General features: G+C 37.2%; 1 protein-coding gene across 4 annotated transcripts in view; it reads right to left on the bottom strand.

Moving 5' to 3' along the window:
• MKX (mohawk homeobox) overlaps positions 1-22,160 on the bottom strand; it is a 70,976-nt gene that overhangs the window by 22,294 nt on the left and 26,522 nt on the right. Inside the window, exon 6 of one of the 4 annotated variants that reach the window (XM_041764879.1) lies at positions 923-1,014. The exons of the other annotated variants lie outside the window; for them this stretch is intronic. Within the exon in view, the coding sequence (XP_041620813.1) occupies positions 923-1,014 (92 nt within the window). The remainder of the gene's footprint in view (positions 1-922; positions 1,015-22,160) is intronic. 4 annotated transcript variants of the gene reach the window in all.

Genomic DNA, 22,160 nt, shown 5'->3' with positions numbered 1-22,160 from the left:
TTATTTTATCCCCCTAAATCCCCCCTGCCTTTTGGGGGCATAAGTAAGGGCCAGGTTAAGTGAACACAATTCAGGTGATGATAATGTTTATTGAGCATCTTGCAAGTTGTAAGTGTGCAATTTATCTCATTTCCCTTTTGTGTGCACATATCATTTCCTTCATTTATAATATAGAAATTGAGACTCAGAAAAAATGACTGTCAAGTCCAAGGCCAAGTTGTTAGTAAACACTAGGACTAGTACTAGAAGCCACATCTTTTAAGCACAACAGAATTTGCTCTTCTCCAAGTTGTCTTTATTTACTTTTTTATGAGTCCATGGTTCATACAGCAAACATTTACTGAATGCATCTTATATGCCAGGCACTGTGGTAGGCCCTAGAAATACAAATCACCAATGGATCTCATCCCTAAGCAACTCACACTTTGATAAATGAATGACAACAGCTCCTTTTGCCAAGTGCTCTGGGAGCAAGGAGGAGGAGGGAGCAAAGGCAGGGGTAGGAGCTGGTGGTCCTGAAAGGAAAAGATATCCCTGAGCAGCAGATAGAGGCCTTGGGCAGCTGCAGCTGCAAGCAGTCTCCTCTATTCACACTAGCATGCCCAGCCAGTGTTATCATTATCTGAGTACCAAGTCCCAGAAAAGATGGGAAAAGGACAGGCCCGGGGAAAGATGAGCAGGAATTATTCAGGTGAAGAAGATGGGGGAAAAGCATTCCAAGGGAAGGGAATGGCTGCTGTATGAAAGCACGATGTCATGACATTATATGGCTTCTTTGGGAGACTCTATTTGGTGTAGCTGAAACGAATGAGGTGGGTGGCAGGGCAGTAAACCAAGAGAGATTAGCAGAGGCCAGGCACTGTGGGGTTTATGGTTTTGGGTGCATCCTGCAAGGTACAGGAAGCGAGCGAAGGGTATTTACCAGTGGTATGATCAGATGTGGATCATAGAAAGCTCCCTCTTGCCGTAGTGGAAAACCAGATTGGAGGAGCCAGGTGGGATCATGGCAGGAACCTAAGGCAGAAGTGAAGAGTCCTGGGATTAAGGACGGAACAGTGAGGACGACAAGCCAAGATTTGAGAGATAGGGGGGCAGACTTGTGGAATGTCTAGATGGGTGTAGAGATGGGAGTCAGGAATTTGAGATATCCCTTAAATTTCTGCCTGGGATGAATGGATGGACAGTGATGATATCCTCTGAATTAGGGAAGAAAGGGAGAAAAGGAAATGTCCCTTTAGAGGAGGAGGGACATAATGAGTGATTCTGACATGTTGAGTGCTTTGAGGACTTTCAAGTGTGGATGCTGGGTTGATGCCATCCTTGACATAGAACACTGTGTTTCTGGATGACTTACAGAAATTTTTTGATATTTTCTACTCAAAGCATTTATTTTAACATGGAAATTCATCAGCATATAGGAAAAGCAGGTATACAAATAAATAAGGATGAGTCTTATATGAATCTAACTACAGAATAATATTTTAGCACATAGATCTAAATATTTTCCCATTTGTTAATATTTTTCAACACGTGATTTAAAAAGTCTAAGATACCAAAGTCTTAAAAGATAAATTATTTAAAAATCTTTATTAGTCACACACTCTTAAAACATTTGCATTTGCTCTGACAGGGAAATATACACCCAAAGGGTGAAGGAGAGAAAAATAGTTTCCTTAAGTGAAGGAATGGGAAGAACAGAATATCTATCTGGCCACTTGCCAGAGAATATTGAAAAGCTGGACATTTCAAGACAAATCTCCACTAATCCATCTTTTACCAAAGTTCTCACTTAAAGTCCACTTTTTGACATGAAATATTTAATAGGAACTTATTTTAGCCACAAAGTGCCCTTAAAGAAATGTAATACTGGGCTCCTTACTAGGCTAAAAGAAGAAGGTATGAGAAGAAACTTGCAATTAAAAAAAGAAAAAAAGGGACTTGAGGAAAGCCTTGACCAGTTAATGAGAGTTTCTATTGAAAACTGAAAGCTAATGACAACACAAAGTTTCTTTGCTATTTAGGACAGATGTTTCTTAAAGAATGGATAAATCAATAAAGTTCATTTTCTATTGGCATCTGGAACCACAATTTTAACCCGTTGAAATGGCACAAAGAACAAAATACAAATAAACACAAAAACGTTTTCTGTAGAAAGGAGCACCTTTTAATTGGCTTTCACCCTCGCAGTTTATATTCAGCTCCCTAATGGGGAATAAACTCCCTCAGGAAGGTGACTTTTTGTTGGGTGCCTGCATGATGTTCATTTGTCTTGCATCTAAAAATTAGAACATAACAAGCTTCTAATCATCACCTGTTAATTCAAAACAAAAAGAATTCTTTTTTTTTTTTCCATTGAAAGCAGATTGTAGTAAAAAAAAAAAAAAGGCAGCATTCTCCAAGGTCATATGCTGTTGGCAAAGCTCAAAAAAACCTTGTAGTCCAACTTGCTTATGTTCAGCTGTGTTTACTTAGACTTAACATGACAAAGTCTGCCTCTGATTATGCTGTGCAGTCATCTGCCCACAGATAAATAGGTATTACACAAACTTTTGGAGAGAATGACATTTGGCCTCCACAATTTTGGAATAATTTACTATGTACCTTCAACTTAAAACACCAAAATGATCCACAATATGTTCTTGGGAATGAAGCATAAATATTTCATTTTACAAAGGGAGCAGTCTCCATGACCTTTATGGATTTTAGGTGATTTACTAACAAAGTATGGTACTGGTTTGGAAGGTGTGGGGTAGCTCTGCAACAGGCAGTTTGAGGCAACATTTATTTCAGTCTTTTCAATAACCATCAAAATTTCAAGGAATTTCTGTAAACAAACTGTCACTTAAAGAAAATAACTTTCCATCATTTTTTTGCAACAAGTCTCCAGAACAGAACATGCATATAAAAATAAGAGTTAACTAAATTATTTCCAGAGACTGCATCTTGGAGTAATGTTTACACTATTGGTAGAAAGCAAAAGCTCAATGTTTTACCACCATATCTTACAGTAAATGCAAAATTTTGCTTTTGGAGTAATGTAAACCATTTCCACAGCATACAGTCTGTTCCTGATTACCTAAGAATTGATTCTGGCCCATCATATTTACTTTGCTTGCTGTTGTATTTACATAATAAAAGATACACAGACTTTCCCCTCCAAACTAAGATTGTTTCAAAGGTAGAAGTACTTATTATATTCCCCAGCTATCAATCAAGATTGTTTCAAAGGTGGAAGTACTTATTATATTCCCCAGCTATCAATCAATAAACCAATCAATCAACAGATCTTTACTGTATTTTGCTAACAGCTGGTAATACAGTAGTGAACGAGAGGGAGATGGTTCTGTCTTCCGAAAATTATCTAATGAGAAAAATGATAAATGGAACACGTGCTGTCACTTTCTGGGTTACCTAGTTTAATTTACATAATTATGAAGAGTTTTCCTCCACAGAAATGAATATATTTTCAACCCTAACCCTGAGTCTTGTTTTATTATTGAATTAACTTAAGAATATAGCCCTTCATTTAGAATGTGGTCTGTCAAGGGAGCCATGAATATTCAGCTGTGCCAGCTCCCTTTACCAGTTCAGGACACATCTGTAAAAAGGTTAGTTTTGACTGATTCATTTAATACTTTCTAGTTTGACCTTTATTCTAATTTACTGAATTTGCTTTGATACACACTCTGTAAAGTGAAATAAGGTAAAGGATGGCACTGCTACTCTTCTAGCAACTGCCACTTACATTTAATAAGCAAAGATTTCCAAAAGCCTTTCCCTCTAAAGAACTGAATAGATCTATGTACCTTATGCCACATTCCCGCCCCCCCCCCCCCACTGTTTTCTTATTGACCTTGGGATTCACAAACAATGATTTTAGGAATACACACACACACACACACACACACACACACACAAACACACATACATATATGCATATGTTTTCAAATGTGTATGCCTTTAAGGTTAGGAAACAAATCCATAACATGTGCTGGAGACTAGTGTCCTGCTCACACCAGTCTCTACAAGAGCATATATGTAGGCCTCATCAGCTTTTTGTTTTTTTTAAGATTTTACTTAATTATTCAAGAGAGACACAGAGAGAGAGAGAGAGGCAAAGACACAGGCAGAGGGAGAAGCAGGCTCCATGCAGGCAGCCTGCTGCAGGACTTGATCCCAGAACTCCAGGATCACAACCTGAGCCGAAGGCAAATGTTCAACTGCTGAGCCACCCAGGCATTCCAGGCCTCATCAGCTTTCAATGCAAAACTGCATCCACAATCATTCTAGAAAGGGCAGATTCCCCAGATTCGACGTGTAGTCAGAGAACTGAATCCAGGAAAATGAGGAAGTATGAAATTCTCTTCTGAAGCCCAGCCACATGACCAAGCCACTGATGGAACAGCAAGCCCAGTGAGGAAGGCTGCTGCTCTAGAGAGAAAGAAATTACTTTCACAGCTTGATACCTAGGTCCTATGATAGCTGCCTCAAAGAGGAAGGTAAATGATGTTAGAAAACATGGGGGACGTACAAATGACCACACAGTTTACTTTCTGAGCATGAGAGCTGTGGGGCCAGGTGATATATTAAAGTAATGAAAACCCTTTAAGTTATGCAGCCACTTGCTGGGGGATTTCTTATTAAGGAAAAGTAAATTTGCAAGTCTTATTAGATTGGACCAAGACATAACCCTGCACAAAAACTAGCACAGAAGCTCATTTTAAAAAAGGAATTCGAAAGTCCTATATGTGCAAATTATCTGACATTCAGTCAGGGCTATCAGGCAGCAATATTATGTCTAAGAAAAGAATGGCAGACATCAGTATCTCCACACATGCAGTTTGCTCTCTAAAACACAGAATTTAACACAGAAGAAAATGTTAGTTAGCAGATCACTTGACGGGAATTAGTTTGCAGAGGATATGTAGTTGAATCAAACTTATATGGCTCTCTCAATGTTAACCAAAGTTGGAAGAAAAAAAAAGGAAAGCTTTCACAACCAAAAATCTTGAAAAATTTCCTATATTTTCTGGTTTCATTTTTCCCAGAACTGAAACACCACAAAATAACATCACCTCAGTGCACTCACTTCCAGCTCAGCCAGGAAGTGCTGAGGTACATAAACATTTTTTATTTCACTTTTTTACAAGAAGGTGACCAACATTTTCTTAGCCTTCCAAAAAGCTTCAGGTTTGGAATACATTTTGGTTAAATGTCAGCAAAGGAATTTGCTCATCGTTCAAAAAGCACTTTTTCTTTCCAACTTTGGAATATATGTAGAAACTGTGTTGTGAATGGAATTACCAAAAAGGCTTGGAGCCACAAAGGGAAATCTAGTTTTACAATTCCGAAAAGAGTTGTGTAGGGAAGCCTTCTGTATGGGAGGAAACAGGATGAACAAAGGACATTCATATAGCACAGCTTGTCAAATGTTTTCACAACCATTAGCAACAGCTCTGGGAGGTAGGACATTTTCTCTCCCTCATTTAAAGATATGGAAATAAATCAGAGAAGTTAAATGATTTATCTAACGTTTTTCAGTTAAGGGTAGAGAAAAAATATCTGAACCCAGATCTTCAAAGTCTAAGGCCATAACTAGAAGGCACAGATTGAAAACCAAACGCCAGCGTTGTGCATACTGGGAAAAAGCTAGAAGTGTTGCCAAGGTCAGAAACAAGAAAAGAATGTGTACCATCATCACTATTATTTAACACTGTATGTAGAGGTCCAAGTCAATGCAATAAGCCAGGGAAAGAACTCATGGCAAAAATTTCAGCAGGAGGTAAAACCATCACTGTTTGCATGTAATATAACTGTACTGCTAGAAAACATAAGAAAGTCTACTAAAAGGCCTACAAAAATAATAAGCAAATTTATTGCAGTAGCAGAGTATAACAACATATACAAATCAATGGCATTCTCATATAAAAAGCAACAACCAGTTAGAAAAATGTGATGGAAGAAAGGACTCTACTTATAACAACAAAGCAGCAAAAAGATAAAATGCCTATGAACAAATTTAACAAGAAATATCCAAGACTTATTTAGAACATTTTAGAACCCTCCTAATGGCAGCAAAAGAAGCTATGGACAGACATATCAAGTTTTTGGATAAGATGATTCTACATCCTAAAAATATCAATTTTCTGTAATTAATTTGGAAATATAACACAATTCCAATAAAACTAACAAAATAGTTCTTTTTAGTAGACAGGTTGATCCTAAAATTAATATGGAAAAACAAGCAACAATAGCTAGAAAAACTGAAAAAGGAAAAATGAGAATAAACACAGCCATATATTAAACAATTCTAAAGGCTCACTAATTAAAACAGTGTGGGACTTTCTAGTAAAAGAGTAAAAAAAAAGAAGTCAGTAGAGGAGAATAGAGAGATAAGATAGGCTCAGTTTAAAATGTGGTATTCCTGGGGATCCCTGGGTGGCTCAGCGACCCAGGGTGCCTGGAGGCCCGGGTGTGCCTTTGGCCCAGGGTGTGATCCTGGAGTCCCGGGATTGAGTCCCACGTCAGGCAACCTGCATGGAGCCTGCTTCTCTCTCTCTCTCTCTCTCTCTCTCTCTCATAAATAAAGAGAATCTTTTTTTAAAAAAAATAAAAATAAAATGTAGTATTCCCATCAGGGAAGAAGGAAAAAGACAAATGGATCAATAAATGGTATTAGGATAACTAAGTAGCTGTATGGGAAAAAAAATATTTTTTTCACATTGTATGATACCATATGTCAAATTAAGATGCATTCCTAAAAGATTTAAGGTAAAAATTGAGACCCATAGAAATACTGGAAGAAAACTTGTGACACCCCCTTTAAAGCTGTGAAGGGAGGAAGTTCTATCACTTAAAATCTAGAAGCCATACAGAGACAGATTATTAAATATAATTAGTTTTTTAAAGACTACATGAGGAAAAAATCAAAATGAAAATAAGAACATATGTAATTAATAGAGACAAAATATTTATTACTCACAAGTATCTCCCTACTCCATAAAGTGTTCTTCAAATTAATAAAACATTATCCACAAGAGAGTCCCATAGCAAAAAGAGTATGAATATATATACACACAGGGAGAATGAAATTTTGTGACTGTCTTATTTCACTTAAAAAAATGTCTTTAAGGTTCATTCATTTTGTAGTGTGTGTCAGAATTTCCTTCCTTCTTAAGGCTGAGTACTCTTCCATTTTATGTATATGCCACACTTTCTTTATCCATTCATCTGTCAGCAGACACTTGAGCTGTTTTCACCTTTTGGCTATTATGAACAACACTTCTATGAATGTGGGTGTTACAAACATCTTCTTGAGTCCCTGTTTTCAGTTCTTTTGCGTATATATATCCAAGAGTAAAACTGCTGGATCATATGGTAATTCTATTTTTGCTTTTCTGAGGAATTAGCATACTGTTTTCTATAGAGGCTGCACTTATTTTATATTCCTACCAGCAGTGCACAAGGGTTCCAATTTTTCCACATCCTTCCCAACACTTGATCTGTTTTGTCTTATTTATTTATTAATTTTTTTTTTTTAATAGTAGCCATCCGATGGGTGTGAAGCAGTATCTCATTGCCGTTTTGACTTGCATTTCTCTAGTGACTAGTAATGTTGAGTGTCTTTTCATGTGTTTATTGGCCATTTGTGTATCTTCTATGGAGAAATGTCTATTTAAGTCCTTAGCCCATTTTTTAATTGAGTTGTTTTTTGTGGAGTTGAATAGTCTTTTATATAAAATAGGGGAAATAATACTTTATATTCATATTTGCTTATAAATATTAAGGATTCTCTGTAAGGGTATATTAAAAGTTAAATATTTAAATAATGTACTTAGATGACATTCCTCTGTTACATATTTATAGTATCCTGTATTTCTTTGTAGTATTTGGCATACTGCTTCGTTCAATGCTTATCTCCCACAATATGCTGTCTGTCATGTTCATTGTTTTAGCTTTAATACATAGCAGAAAAGATCTCAAGGATTATTTGCTAACAGACTCACTAACTGATGAAGAGAGTAATTTATCATGTTAGAACATATTATGCTATTAGGATGCTAGACTATTAGATTACAAAATAGTAGTCTTGTTGGAAAGCAGAAAGAAGGACCCAAGGGAGTTAAGCAGCAGGCTCGGGGCTGCATTATGATTTTTGTATGCTCTAGGGCCTTCTGTCTTTGCATACTCTTTCCTATATAAAAAAAGGTTAAAATTGTATTTTATGATTACATCAATAGGTATTCACATTTGTTATGTATTCATTACTATTATGTTCATTTTTCTTTTGATTTTAAAAGAAGTAAGATAGAAGTATTTCCATGGGTCCTAGCCATTGTGCTACTGTTTGGAAGTTAGCCCTTGGAGAGGTAACCAAGGAATAAGTAGTAGATGTGAGGTATTTCTTAAAGAAAGCAGGCCTATGATGCTGTGATGCTATGACCAAAGACTTAATCCTGGGGGATTGAGAGGCAATATGAACACATGTGAACCAAGCGTCCATGAAGAGAAGTAAAAGGAACATACAAATTCAACCATTTGGGGGCTTATCTTCTCTGCTTCTGCACCACTGTTCTCTGCCCTCTCTGACAACTTGCTACAGTAGTTGGCATCCATTGGCATTAAACAGGGGCTACTTCTGTGAAACTAAGCTTTGAATTCCAAGGACAATGAAAAATAATAGAACTTTCTTCTCACCCTACTCTAAAATGTTCTTCTAGTTAATTCACTTGAAATTTCAAAATAAATTTATCTTTAAAAAAAAACTAACTCTGCTTTTCTAAATGGAAACTTACAATCTATAAAAAATTGTCTTCTTTCTTTTTTTTTTTGGTGAGCATAGTGAGATGAACATAGTGACTCCTGTTGTACATATACACACACACATTATGTTTTAGAGAGAGTGTGTACACCAGAGGGGGATGGGGTAGGGGAAGGGCAGGAGAGAGAGACTCCCAAGCAGACTCCACACCCAGAGTGGAGCCTTACAAGAGGCTTGACCTCATGACCCTGAGATCATGACCTGAGCTGAAATCAAGAGTCAGATGCTTAACAGACTGAGCCACCCAGGTGCCCCCAAAATGAATTATTGTAATAAAATATTTTCTTTATCTCAATATGGTCCAAAATATTACCATTTTAACATCTAATCAATATAAAAATTGATGATATATTTTCTGTGTTGTTTTCCTCCACACATTTAAACATATCTCAATTTGGACTAGTCATATTTTAAGTGTTCAGTGGCCTCATGAGACTAGAGGCTAATATATTGGACTGCACAGTTCTAAGTGACTCTAGATAAAATGCACACATGAACCACTCTATGACCCATCTCTTAATTCTCATAGTGAGATAATGAATCCCGAGGAATCTCTGAAATACTGAAAATGTCCATAGTTTCCCACAGCATTCCTGTGAAAGCAGAGATTTCTAGAATTATCCTACAATGAAAAAGTTGAAGATAAGACAGGGCTTGACTGTAGCATGTATCTTGCTTTCCATTCTTGATCCCTGGTTAAAGAGACCTCTTATTCACTACTAATTGGTCATGATGACCATTTCCTTTTACCACATCATCTTCAGTTTCTGTATTAGCACACGGAGAAGGGATCCCTGGGTGGCGCAGCGGTTTGGCACCTGCCTTTGGCCCAGGGCGCGATCCTGGAGACCCGGGATCGAATCCCACGTCAGGCTCCCGGTGCATGGAGCCTGCTTCTCCCTCTGCCTGTGTCTCTGCCTCTCTCTCTCTCTCACTATCATAAATAAATAAAAATTAAAAAAAATTAAAAAAAAAACAAGGAGAAAAGATTCCTTTCCTTGCTGTTGCTGACTTCATGCACACTCTTTCCCCCTTAAGAGTACTTTTTAATCTTTTTTTATGGGATAGTGGGAGAAGACTGAACGAGGCTTATAACAGGCTTATATATAAGCCCCACAGTACTCAATAAATAAAGAATACCAGTTTAAAGACTCACCCCACACTACTCAACATGGAATCCACAAATTCCTTCAAGAGTCTCTTCAGGCCTAATTTGTCAGTAATTCCTGGTATTTAAAAATTCTCTGGTCCTTTAGCATACAGACCCTGATCTGGAAATAAGAGTCATTCCCCTATCCTACTATGATTTTCTTGTCTTCTTAGGTCTCTCCTTTCTCAGTCCAATGAACTTCTCAAATGTTCTTTTCCCACATCACTATGAAATATTTTTTGGATGTTTCTCTTCTAGTTTTTCTTTCCTATTACACATTTATTCGGTCTTTCAATTTCTGACATCATTATTTCTTATACCTGGCATGTAATCACCACTATACTTTCTATTTTTCTAGATGATTCTCTCTCAAAATCAGATTCTCTAGCTCTTTATCAAGATAGAGCTATCCGACCTATAGTCAAGTATTAAAACAGCCCTTCCATCCCAGGAAAGAAATTTATATATAATTTACCTCAAGTACCCAAGTTTAAATGACCAGTGGTTAAGATAGAGGTGAATGAAATGATTTTTGATTCTGGCTGAGTCTTTCAATGGTGGCAGAAAGCACTTGAAGAGAAGTGTCTAATTGTGATGAGTTGGCTAAAGAAGGTAAAATGTGTCTAATGTTGCTCCTTTGATTTAACATCCTTCCAGCTTTTCTCTCGTTAATAAATCAAGAGAGTAAGCCAAGGATTGGGGATCACAGAAGGTACTCCAGTGCTAGAAGAAAGCACGGTCAGGGCCTAACTTCCACTTTGAAGATGTCTACCTCTTCAACACAACCTCAGAACTCTGGGGGTTATAATGACATTTCTGGCTTATCCCTAACTCCATACCTCTGCCAGTTTCTCAACATATGTGTTTACTGGTGATATTTCTAAGTCATATCATGGGACTGGATGGGAAGTTTCCCTCAGAAATATGATAAACTGTAGCCCAATAATATCACTGCTTTGAAATAAGATAAACATCTTTTTGTCCTGCACAAGCACATGTAAGAACAAAACTATACATGCTAGAATACCCTAAAAATGGAAATAGAATGAAAGCAGCAGTGCTTCGAAATCACAGACCATCATCAAGGAGAGGACCCCATCATGGGTAAAAAAGAATGTGTCTCTTAGAATAACATAGTTTCAAATTTAAAACAAATGGAAGAAATTATCTAATGATCTAATTGACTCCTTTCCTAAAATCACTATCCACTTTTTAATACCAATTTCTATTCCTCTATCATGTTATTCACTTTTCCTGATAATACATGTATCATTTTCTTAATAGAGCACGAACATAAAACAAAGTATTTTCTGGTGGATTTGTTTTCTTTTTTCCCAGAAGCTTCAAAGCCACCCTCAGTTTCCAAACTGGCCAGGAAGATGGAATGGACAAGTCCATTAGTATGGGCTTCTGAGCCCAGAGATGACCTCTACACTAACTGTCCTGACCTGGATTCAACTCTGCCGAGGTTATGAGAGCACCCTGCCTAACCATCAACTCTGCTTCAAAGAGGAACCCCAAATAAGTCCTAAACTCACAGTCCCAAGAACACTAGAAACTCCAGAACTATCTCCAAATGGGGTTCCAAACCTAGGTGGAATGATGGTTGGGTTTTAGGGAATCCTTGAAATCTTTAAAATTATAAACACGTATAACTAAAGAAAATAAGTTGCCATTTAACATCACAAATACCTTATAAAGAAAGTGAAAGTAATGAACCATGAGGCCCCTTAGGTTTGTTTAGCATCTTGGGGGGCAGGTTGAGTATGCAAAGGTAGGCCTGGAACAGAGTTTGCAAGCTGATGCTGGAGAAAGCTGGATTCTACTACACTGAGTGAAAAGAACTTGGAGATTTCAAGACAACTAGGAAACTAGCGGATGAATAGGAGAGGGTGGAAGGCAGAAACTTGAACTAGTGAGATGCTGTGAGGCTGGGGACCACATCAAGCATAGCAGGAAGAGTCCCATGTGGAATGTCTAAAGGACACTTTAGAACAGGGAAAAATAGTGCTGCACATGAAACTATGTGAACTGCTATAATATAAGGCTCTCCTCCGTTCTCTCCAAAATTTCCATAGTCTACTACATTTCTGCATATTCTGAGTGGAAGGACATGCTAGCATTTGAGGAATAAAGTACATTTCATATCTGAATCTTTGTGATGCAGAACAGGGACAACATATGTGAGATGGCAGTGCAACCCAAAAGTTGAATGTAGCATGGAAAGTACATAGTGACATATGCTTTGAAGACAGAACCCTCAGGCATAGTCAGAAATCCTCAGAAGGAAGGGCACCTGGGTGGCTCAGTGCTTGAGCGCCTACCTTTGGCTCAGGGCATGATCCCAGGGTCCTGGATTGAGTCCCACATTGGGCTATCCGCAGGGAACCTGCTTTTCCTTCTGCCTATGTCTCTGCCTCTGTGTCTCTCTTGAATAAATAAATAAAATCTAAATAAATAAATAAATAAATAAATAAATAAATAAATAAATAAATTCCTCAGAAGGGCCTGACATTCCACAGCATGAATAAAGTGTCCAAGAGAATCCTATTTAGATCTAAGGAATCAAAGATACTCCTTCTACCATCTGGGTTACACTGAAGTGTCGGGTAGGGAGAATGGATGCGCATTCCTCTGGACAAGGATCCAAAGCTTTTTATCCAGTGTTCAAAGCAGCCCATATACAAAAGGAGGAACAGCTCTAAATAAATTAAGAGTCACTGTTTGGGAGAGTTCTGCTCCATGAATGATTTTATTTTGAATATAGTTAACTAGAATGGAAAACACCGTAAAATCAAGTGGAAAAAGCCTGAACGAGGAGCTGAGAGACTCAACTTCTCTTTCTGGCTCTGTCATTAAGTAGCTGTGCACCAGTAGGTCACTCCTTCCCACCCTGCAAGAAAGCAGGAATAATTATCCTTATTTTTACGTCATAGAGTTATAATGACGATCAAATAAAATAACAGATGTTCATGTACTTTCTAAAGTACATAGAGCAACACAATGTATTAATAGATCTAATCTGGCATTAGATTTGCTAACCTAATACTAGAATAGTAAGTACAAAAAATGACTTTAGTAAAAATATTTTTACAATTCAATCATGGATATTATACCCTTTTCTTGCCATAATAAACAATGGCATTCTGCTTTAAAGGATATTTTTATCGTTCATCCAACTTTCGGAGTCTCACTGTGTTCTAGCCTCACTTTACAACTTCTATTTTGTGACTTTTCCTACCTACTGCCTTGTTCCTCTACAGGCAAGCACATCATACTTACGCACAAGGAAAAGAGACTTTGCTTGCTGCTTCTACACATGGCAATGGACATGACATTTGATCTTAACATAGGGATTAAGTCATTCATGAGTAGAGCCCAAAGAGAGGAACAGCTCCAAAAAAACAACTAGCCTTGCTGGTACTACAACATCCAGAAATTCAGAGTTGCTTCTGGTACAGTTACAATTTGTAGTCTGTCTGGCACTGAGAAATCCAACTGCAGTCTCTGTGGTTTAAATAAAATGTATCTACAGCAGCTTGGAGCCATGTTTTAAAATGTTCCATGTTATTTTAGTTCAAGGACAAGCTTTTAAAATTAAAAGAAAACTTTGGCTTTAATTATAGATTAAAAATGAGGGTTTTTTTTTTTTTTTTTAAAAGGAATGCTATTGAGTCCAACTTTTGGAGAAAGCATTCAAAATAAAAAAAAAAATAATTCTTCCCCTAAAGTAACAATCTTCATTAATATAGGAAGATCAAAAACTGAGAGCATACACTCACACATAAAGACAACATTTTTGTGGCTTTAAAACTATAATAGTCACAGTTCATCTACTCAGTATGATATTTTCCAGTAATTTCAGTTATATTTTACAACCAGGATGCAATACTTTAATAGACATTACTGCTGACACAATGACAGGACTAATAAAAGGCAGTTGATATTGTTGTTTAACCTTAAATGTAAGAAAAACCCGATATCTTAGAATATAAACTTAGGAAACATAGAAGTTGAGTTATATCCTTCATATAACCAAAGGATTCAATGCAGGAATATTTGAAGTCATCAAGTCTCTACACTGTCTTTAAAATTTCATTCAATTTAAATCTAATGTTTGTGGAATGTATCTATTCTGCAATTCAAGGCACAGCTGTATTTTCTGTGGATTTCTATAGAGTGGCTTGAAGTAGAAGCCTGAAGTCAAATATACCTGGAGAGGCTGTAAGTGAAGCCTTAGCCCCAGAATCTAGACAAGTGCCAGCTCCTCTCCTGCCCTCAGTGCTCTGGGGCCACTCAGGATGCTACAGAAGGAATCTGACTTTTTTTCTCAACAGATTTGCTGCCCCATCCAAGGGAAAGGCTCCCCCTAATAAAGGGCCCCATCACCCTTGTTCTATATGATTGCTTTATCTACTTTCTCCACAGCTTGGGCTCCACAGCTCTCAGGAAAATTGCTTTGGGCAGATGTTTGCTTCCCTATGGCCACTGTTATGTCCCTGGATCCCTTCTCCTTTCTACAGAGATGCTCTGTACTTCCTCCTGGAAGTCTATGGCCTGTGTGCCATTGCCTGTCCTACAGAGAAAGCTCTGTCCTAATCTGTCCTAATGGCATCATCTCCAGCCTTAAATACTCATCCTGGGACTCTGAAAAAACTTGCATTACTACAAAGGAAGTGATGAAAGAAATTCTAGACTGAAGGTTGTAATCAAAGATGAAGGAGTGACAAGGCTGATAATAATCTTCTGGAATGGAGAAATGATTAGGATGGCCCAGAGCAGTGAAGGGGGCTCCTTTGATACTCTCTCACACATTCAATCACTTAGAGACCTGCACGTTCTGCTTTCAAAATACTGTGTGGGAAATGGGGATGATAGGTGGTACTTACCTCACAGGGTCGTTATGAAGATTAAGTAAGAAAATGCCTGGCACTTGGTAAACAGTGCTCAATAATTACCAGTTACTATTATTGTCATTATTATGCCTAAACTATTTTGACCATGCTGTTTTCCATCACCTCACAGACATCAGCTGTCCTAAAATAAAGTCCTGCAATTTTTAATGGCGACTCATTTACTATAGAAGACAGAAGGGGTAGACAGAGTACCTACTATGATTGGGGGGGGGGGGGAGGCTGAGCACAGAGCAAGGACATAGGCTCCTTAGGAGCCAAGAGGTAGAATAAATCTTGGAAAATGAGGTGGGAGGATCTCTCAAAGATATTACCATCTGTGTAACTTTCCCTAGGTTTGGGGAAAAGTAAAAAAAAAAGGGGGGTCCAGAGTAAGGTTTTAGAGTCAAACAGATCTGAGCTTGAATTCTGGCTCTGCAGCATCACAGCTTATGCGGACAAATTTTATATAACTGTTCTTTCATCGTCAAAGTAAGGACAGTAAGACATATATCACAGAGTTATTGTGGGGTTAAATAAAATAGCACATGAGGGTAAAGCACAGTGCAAGGCACATAGTAAGCACTCAATAAATGGCAACTGTTGTTATCATGTGCAGTAGATTTTCACCATCCCACTGGGAACCATTTAGGATTCTACCTTAGAAATACATTGTCAGTTGTCTGATGGTTGGTTGCATGTTTGTTAAAATGCCAGCTTCAGGGCAGCTGGATGGCTGTGGTCAGTTGGTTGAATGTCTGACTTTTGGTTTTGGCTCAGGTTATGATCTCAGGGTTGTGAGATCGAGCCCTACATTGGGTTCCACACTCAGAGTAGAGTCTGTATGGGATTCTCCTCCTCTTTCTCTCCCCTTCTGCCCTCCCCTTACTCACACTCTTTCTCTCTTTCTCTCTCAAAATAAATAAATAAAATCTTTAAGAAACAGCCTCATGTTATGATCTAACATTATGATATTATTATGATAAATGTATGTATCATTAAGGAAAGCAAGACGAATCAAATATATAAAGAGAATACATAATGTGCAATTTTTGTACTCACATGTAACTAATTATGTAAATGTCAACTAATTTATTTAGACAAGATTTGATTTCACAAAGCCTATCCATAGCAAAGCAGTATACTTTGCATACTTTATAATTAAAAGATCACACTAATTATAATGCTTATTGTCTAAACTTTTGAGATTGAATGGGCAAAACCTTACTTAAATCCCCCTAAGTGATCTCTTCTGGGATAGGCAATATTTTGCCCCTGTGACTTTTTCCCCAGTGTCACATCTGTGAATCTGTTATGTTCCATATTAAAAGTGGCACTGCAGAGGTAATTAAGATTACCAATTAGCTGACCCTAAACTGTGGAGATTATCCTGGATTATCTGAGTGGGTGCAATTTAATCACACATGCCCTTATACTCAGAGCTTTATTCTGTGGGGATACAGGACAGAGAGATTCAAGTGTCAGAGGGGAGCAATGTGCTGTTGCTGGTTTGAAAATGCAGAGAACCAGTGAGGGGATCGGGCAGCTTTTGTAAGCTGAGAGGCAAAGAAGTGGGGTCCTCAGTCTTACAATCACAAGGAAATTACTTATGGCAATAGTTTAGACAAACTTATGAGTGTGATCTTTCCCAGCGCCCCCAGATAAGAGCCCAGTGTGACTGACACCTTGATGTCAACGTAGTGAGACTATGAGTAGAGAATCCAGTCATGAATGCCAAACTTCTGGCTTATAAAACTCAGAGGTAATAAATGGTATTAAGTTGCTGTTGGTGGTAATTTGTTATGTACCAATATAAAGCCAATACATAGGAGTAACAACTATTCTGCACTTTATAACCACAGTTGTCCCTTTCAAATCCGTCATGGTTAAGTATTTAAAAAAATACTCCTTTTCTGTCTGTGGCATATGAGCTGTCTGTTCCTAGCAATGTATGTTCCATGATCTCAAGCTGGCTTTCCAGCATTTCTTTCTTCTTCTTCATTTCAAAGCCTTCATTTAATATTTTCTTAGAATAAGTGCTTGGATATACTGCTGCCCATTAGCATCCCCCACAGAGGGTATGCAGGTTTGTTGGAAAAGAAAGCCCTTCAAATCCCTATATTCCAGGAAAAAAAAAAAAAAAACCCTCGTGAAGGGATTTGCTGCAATGTCCGGCTAAAAAATAGCTCTGATATTTACTGTTTATTCTTTTTGCCCAACAGCATATCAACCAGTGATAATATGTAAAGCCCTTGACCTCATCGAAATGATTCTAGTGTTCAAAGGATATACCAAAGCATTTGCTATATAATCCAGAGAAAGACCCACCTCATAAAGCAGGTATTGCCTAACATCATGACAATAAAGTCATCACAAGCAAAAGACTCTGGAAATGTTAGGTCCAAATAAAAGAGGGTGCTACTCTAGGAAAGACATTAGGAACAGTGGCCTATTTTAAATTAATTACTGTATAAATAGCACAGTCTCCACATGTTGACAGCTGGACAATCAAGCATATCCCTGAGGGAAGAAAGAAAACTCATAGAAAAGTATTCTGTGGTCAGTCTACCACTGCCCAGAGACATGAGACTGTGGTGTAATATTCAGTCAGCTTAGCCACAGTCGAACAAACTGAGGAAGAATCTGGATAGCAGAGCCCTAAATAAAGATCATGCATTTTACTCTTTAATAAAAAGAGAGAGAGAGAGAGACTGGAAAAGGGGATTGAAGGAGGAGGGGAAGGTAAGGGAAGGTAGGGAAGGAAGGAAGAAAGGAAAAGAAAGAAATTAGAGAAAGTCAAGATATTCTGACATTTTCTAAATAAATCAAATATGTAAATTTTAATATGCAACTCTTTAATATGATATTTTTGAAATATGATAACACTTTCTCTCCCATGGCATCTCTTTACTTTGATATATAACTTTAATCAGCTATATTTATAACAATAGCTAAAAATTATTAAGTAATCCAAGTACAAAAGAGTAAAAAAAAAACCCTAACAATCTGAAGTATATAATTATTCAATGCTCCATTAATCGATTTGCTTGACGGAATGATTGGGGAAAAGGAATGGAATTCTTAGCCACTTTTTTTTTACTTAAAAATTCCCAACAGTACTCACTCACAAAGACCTTAAGTTTTCCACTGGAAGGGTGAAAAGAAAAGTTAGTTCTAGCAAGTCCTGCCACATGCTCAACTATAGGGTAAAATAGTATCCATTCAGATTTGAAATGGATACTATCACATTTCAAAAAAAATCACATTTCAAAAGTGTAGCATTTATTAGGTCTATGACTGCCAACTACTACTATATCATGTCATAATTACAAGTATTTTTTATTTAAATTATATTTACCTTTTTATTTCAAGCACTGAAGTTTGGAAAGTCTTATCATCATAATGTGTCATGTTTATGTACATGAAACCCAGCAAGATTTTTCCAGGAGTTCCCATGTTCCATTCTGTATGAAATTACTTTTTATTTATTATTCCTTTGATATTCAAAATCTATACATAATTCTGAATGTGTGTAAATTCCCACTAAAAACTATCAGCAACAAACATCTTTGAGAAAAACATTTACTGACAACAGTCTATATTACAGAGTTCCCTTTAAGATGGTACACTGAAGAAGCTTTACTTATGTCTCTCAAAATCCCATTAAAATTATGGGATATAAATTTAAAAACAAGTGCCTAGCAATGCTTGAAAACAATAAATGGCACCACCATCAAATCAGAAAAATTGAGAAATTCACAAAAGATGAAATGCAGAAGGCACTAAATTGATGAGGAAATCTTTTTTTTTTTATAAAATTTTTTTTATTTATTTATGATAGTCACACAGAGAGAGAGAGAGAGAGAGAGAGGCAGAGACACAGGCAGAGGGAGAAGCAGGCTCCATGCACCAGGAGCCCGACGTGGGATTCGATCCCGGGTCTTCAGGATCACGCCCTGGGCCAAAGGCAGGCGCCAAACCGCTGCACCACCCAGGGATCCCTGATGAGGAAATCTAAACAGAGAACTACAACTCAAAACAAGTGGCAGAGTGTGGTAGAGTGTGAGCTGCTTTTCCCAACAGGGCACAGAAGACACTCCAAGCCAGGAATTTATAGAGAACAAAGTGGGCCATGGGAAGAATCATGAAAGTTACCAGTTACAGAACAGACATCAGAAGAGCTAGCCCATGCTTTTCCTTGCTGAGTCTGTAGAGCACCTCTAGATTACCTGAATCCAGGACACAGTTTCTACAAATGTTCTTTAAACAAGTTAGGGGACCTGTACAAAGGCGACTCCCAGCAAAGGCATAAAGGCCATTAAGAGATGCAGAGTAGAGATTCAGATAACTTCTGATCTCTACAGGGGTTATGACTGCTATGAAAAAGGAGTGCTAAGAAAAAAAATGATGTTCTTAGAAAATAAAAAACAAGACACCAAAATTAAAAGAAGTAGAAAGGCCGACCAATAGAATGGATGGGGCAAAGCTGATCACCAAATGAGTGATCTGGAAGGTAAAGGAGAGATTATTGTTCATGATATGGAGGGAAAGATGAAGAGCATGTGATAGAAAGTAGAGAACCAAGGGATCCCAGGCCAAGATGATTTCATAGATGAACTCTTTCCAATCCTCAATATATGCAGAAAACTAATCCTTACGTTTTTTAAACTTTTCCAGAGTAGGAAAAGATGAAGTATTTTCTAGCTCATTCCACAAGCCTGGTATACCTCTAATATCAAAATTGTGCAAGGAGAGTGTTAGAACAAAAGAAAATTATAGATAAAGCTCACTTGAGAATTTTGATATAAAATGATTAAATAAGGGCAGCCCTGGTGGCTCAGCGGTTTAGCACTGCCGTCGGCCTAGGGTGTCATTCTGGAGTCCCAGTTTCAAGTCCCACATCGGGTTCCCTGCATGGAGCCTGCTTCTCCCTCTGCCTGTGTCTCTGCCTCTCTCTGTCTCTCAGGAATAAATAAATAAAATCTAAAAAAAAGAAAAAGAATTCAAGGGAGTTAAACCCTAAGAAACTTACTCTACACAAACAGATTAAAAGAGGACAGTCAAATGGTATTAAAAATTGTGGAATTAGCATCTGATCATTATAATAACCTATTTAGTTATGTGTACATTTTGGGAGTGGGGAGAATCTCTTATTAAATAATCTAGGAATGGAAAGAGAATCCCTTACCTTGACAAAGTGATGACATCAGAAATTTTCTGCAAACATTATACTTAACAGTGAAATATAAGAAAAATTCCCTTTGATGCCTGCCATCACTACTATTATCCAACATTGTTTTGGAAAATTTGGTCAATGGAATGTAATAACTGGAGGGAGGGAACAAGGGCAAGAGAGAAAAGAGCAGAATAAATACATAAAGCTGTTACTATTTGAAAGTTGGATGTTTATTCATCCTCTGACAATCAGGTAAAAGAAAATATAAGATGGTATAAGAAAAATACACAAACCTCAACAGATTTCCTATATATCAATGATAAATATGATAATATGTAATAGATTGGAATTCATCCACAATGGAAACAATAAAAATGAAAAAAATAAAACATCTAATAATTTAATGAGAACTATGTAAACCTTATGTAAAGAAAACTATAAAAATTTATTGAATATCCTGAAAAATAATCAGCATAAATGGAAAGACTGAGTGGAAAGACGATATAATAAGGATAGAGATATTCCCCAAATTACTATATAAATTCAATGCAATCCCAGATGAATTTCCAATGAAATTTTTTAAATGAAACTTGTCAATCTTATCCAAAGTTCAACTGGAAAAGCAAATCTTAAGTGCCTTGATGAGAGTATTTTGAAAACACTGACAGTAGACATTCCCTGCCATATGTCAAAATGCACAATAAGGCTCCAGTCACAAAAACAGTGTGCTACTGATGTAGAAGTATTTTAAAAGTTTGGTGGAATACATTAGAGTCTATAAATAGACACATAAAAAGGAAGGTAAGGTATAATAAAGGTAGCATTTCAAATATGTAAGGAAATGTGGAAGTACTCAGTAAGTTGTGTTGGGACAAATGGTGTTGAGGAAAAAACAGAAGTGAGATCACTACTTCATATAATTTACAAAAAAAATTTAGGTAGATTATAAGTATATAAATGTACAATTAAAATAATAAAAGTTTGTTTTTATGTTTTCTTGGGATAGGTCTACCTAAAAATGACACAAGACATAAAGAACACACTGACATATTTAATCATAAACCCTCTCCACTCTTGGCATCCTAACTTACCCTTAAGGTACAAAACCCTCCCTGGGCAAGGTCCTTTCCTACCACCATGGGGGCTCCTGTGGCCAAGCTCCCTGAAGCCCCTTTGAAATGTTCCTGAGCTCAGAGTCCAAACTGGTAGTGATAAAATGGTATGCACTTAACTATGACTTTGTCAACTGTAGCCTTCTTTTTCTCCCTCTACTTTTTTGCAGAATCTCAGATTTTCAAAGGTATAAAATACTTATGCATCCCCATTTTACAAGTGAAGTAACCAAGGCCCTGGTTAATAAAAGGACTTGCCTGGGAACACATACCTAGCTGCTAGCAGTTCAGCTGAATATGGAGCTCCTGGTTTCAAAGGCAAATGGTTTCTGCTCTTTCCACATTATAACTTCCTGTGGCCTAATCTACAAGCGGCTAATTTTCAGGTCAGGTATGGAGGCTTACTACAGAGAAAATTTGAACCCAATAAAGTCATTTTTCAAACCACATATGAAACAGTAGGAATTTAACTATAGTCAAAATACAGATTAAACTTGTATTGTTTCCAGAGTCCCTACTCATTTACACTGTAATTTTAGTTAAAGTACCTGAGAGACAGGATGAGATCAAATAGAACATAGATCATTTGCCTTTGTCTTTTTGTTCTGAGCTTCCTATTAGCATTTCACTGAGTGTGTATGTCAGAGGGTGGGAATTAGGAATGGTATTTAGGGGTTGGTAATATGTCATGAAATCATAACGTTGAGATTTTTTATATTTTCCTAATGAGAGGAAAGTTATTGTAACTATAAACTAAATTTTACTGCTTCAATCATAGTAACCATGAAATAGTCCTCAAACACCTTTCAAGATAGTTGAAAATTACTATTCCAGATGATTTATGTTTGTACTTTTTAAAGCACATTTTAAGAAAAAAATATAAATAAAAAACCTCCTGAAGGAAAAAAGAACACAGGTTAGATAAACCAGAGGCCCCATGGGTTATGAGTAAATCTGAACTGGTGCCATATTTCTGGAAAGGTCTAAAGTAAAGGAACCCAGGAGACAC

The sequence above is a fragment of the Vulpes lagopus genome, chromosome 8 (assembly GCF_018345385.1).
Source record: "Vulpes lagopus strain Blue_001 chromosome 8, ASM1834538v1, whole genome shotgun sequence".
NCBI lineage: Eukaryota > Metazoa > Chordata > Mammalia > Carnivora > Canidae > Vulpes > Vulpes lagopus.
This window is presented reverse-complemented; position numbering and strand designations above follow the sequence as displayed.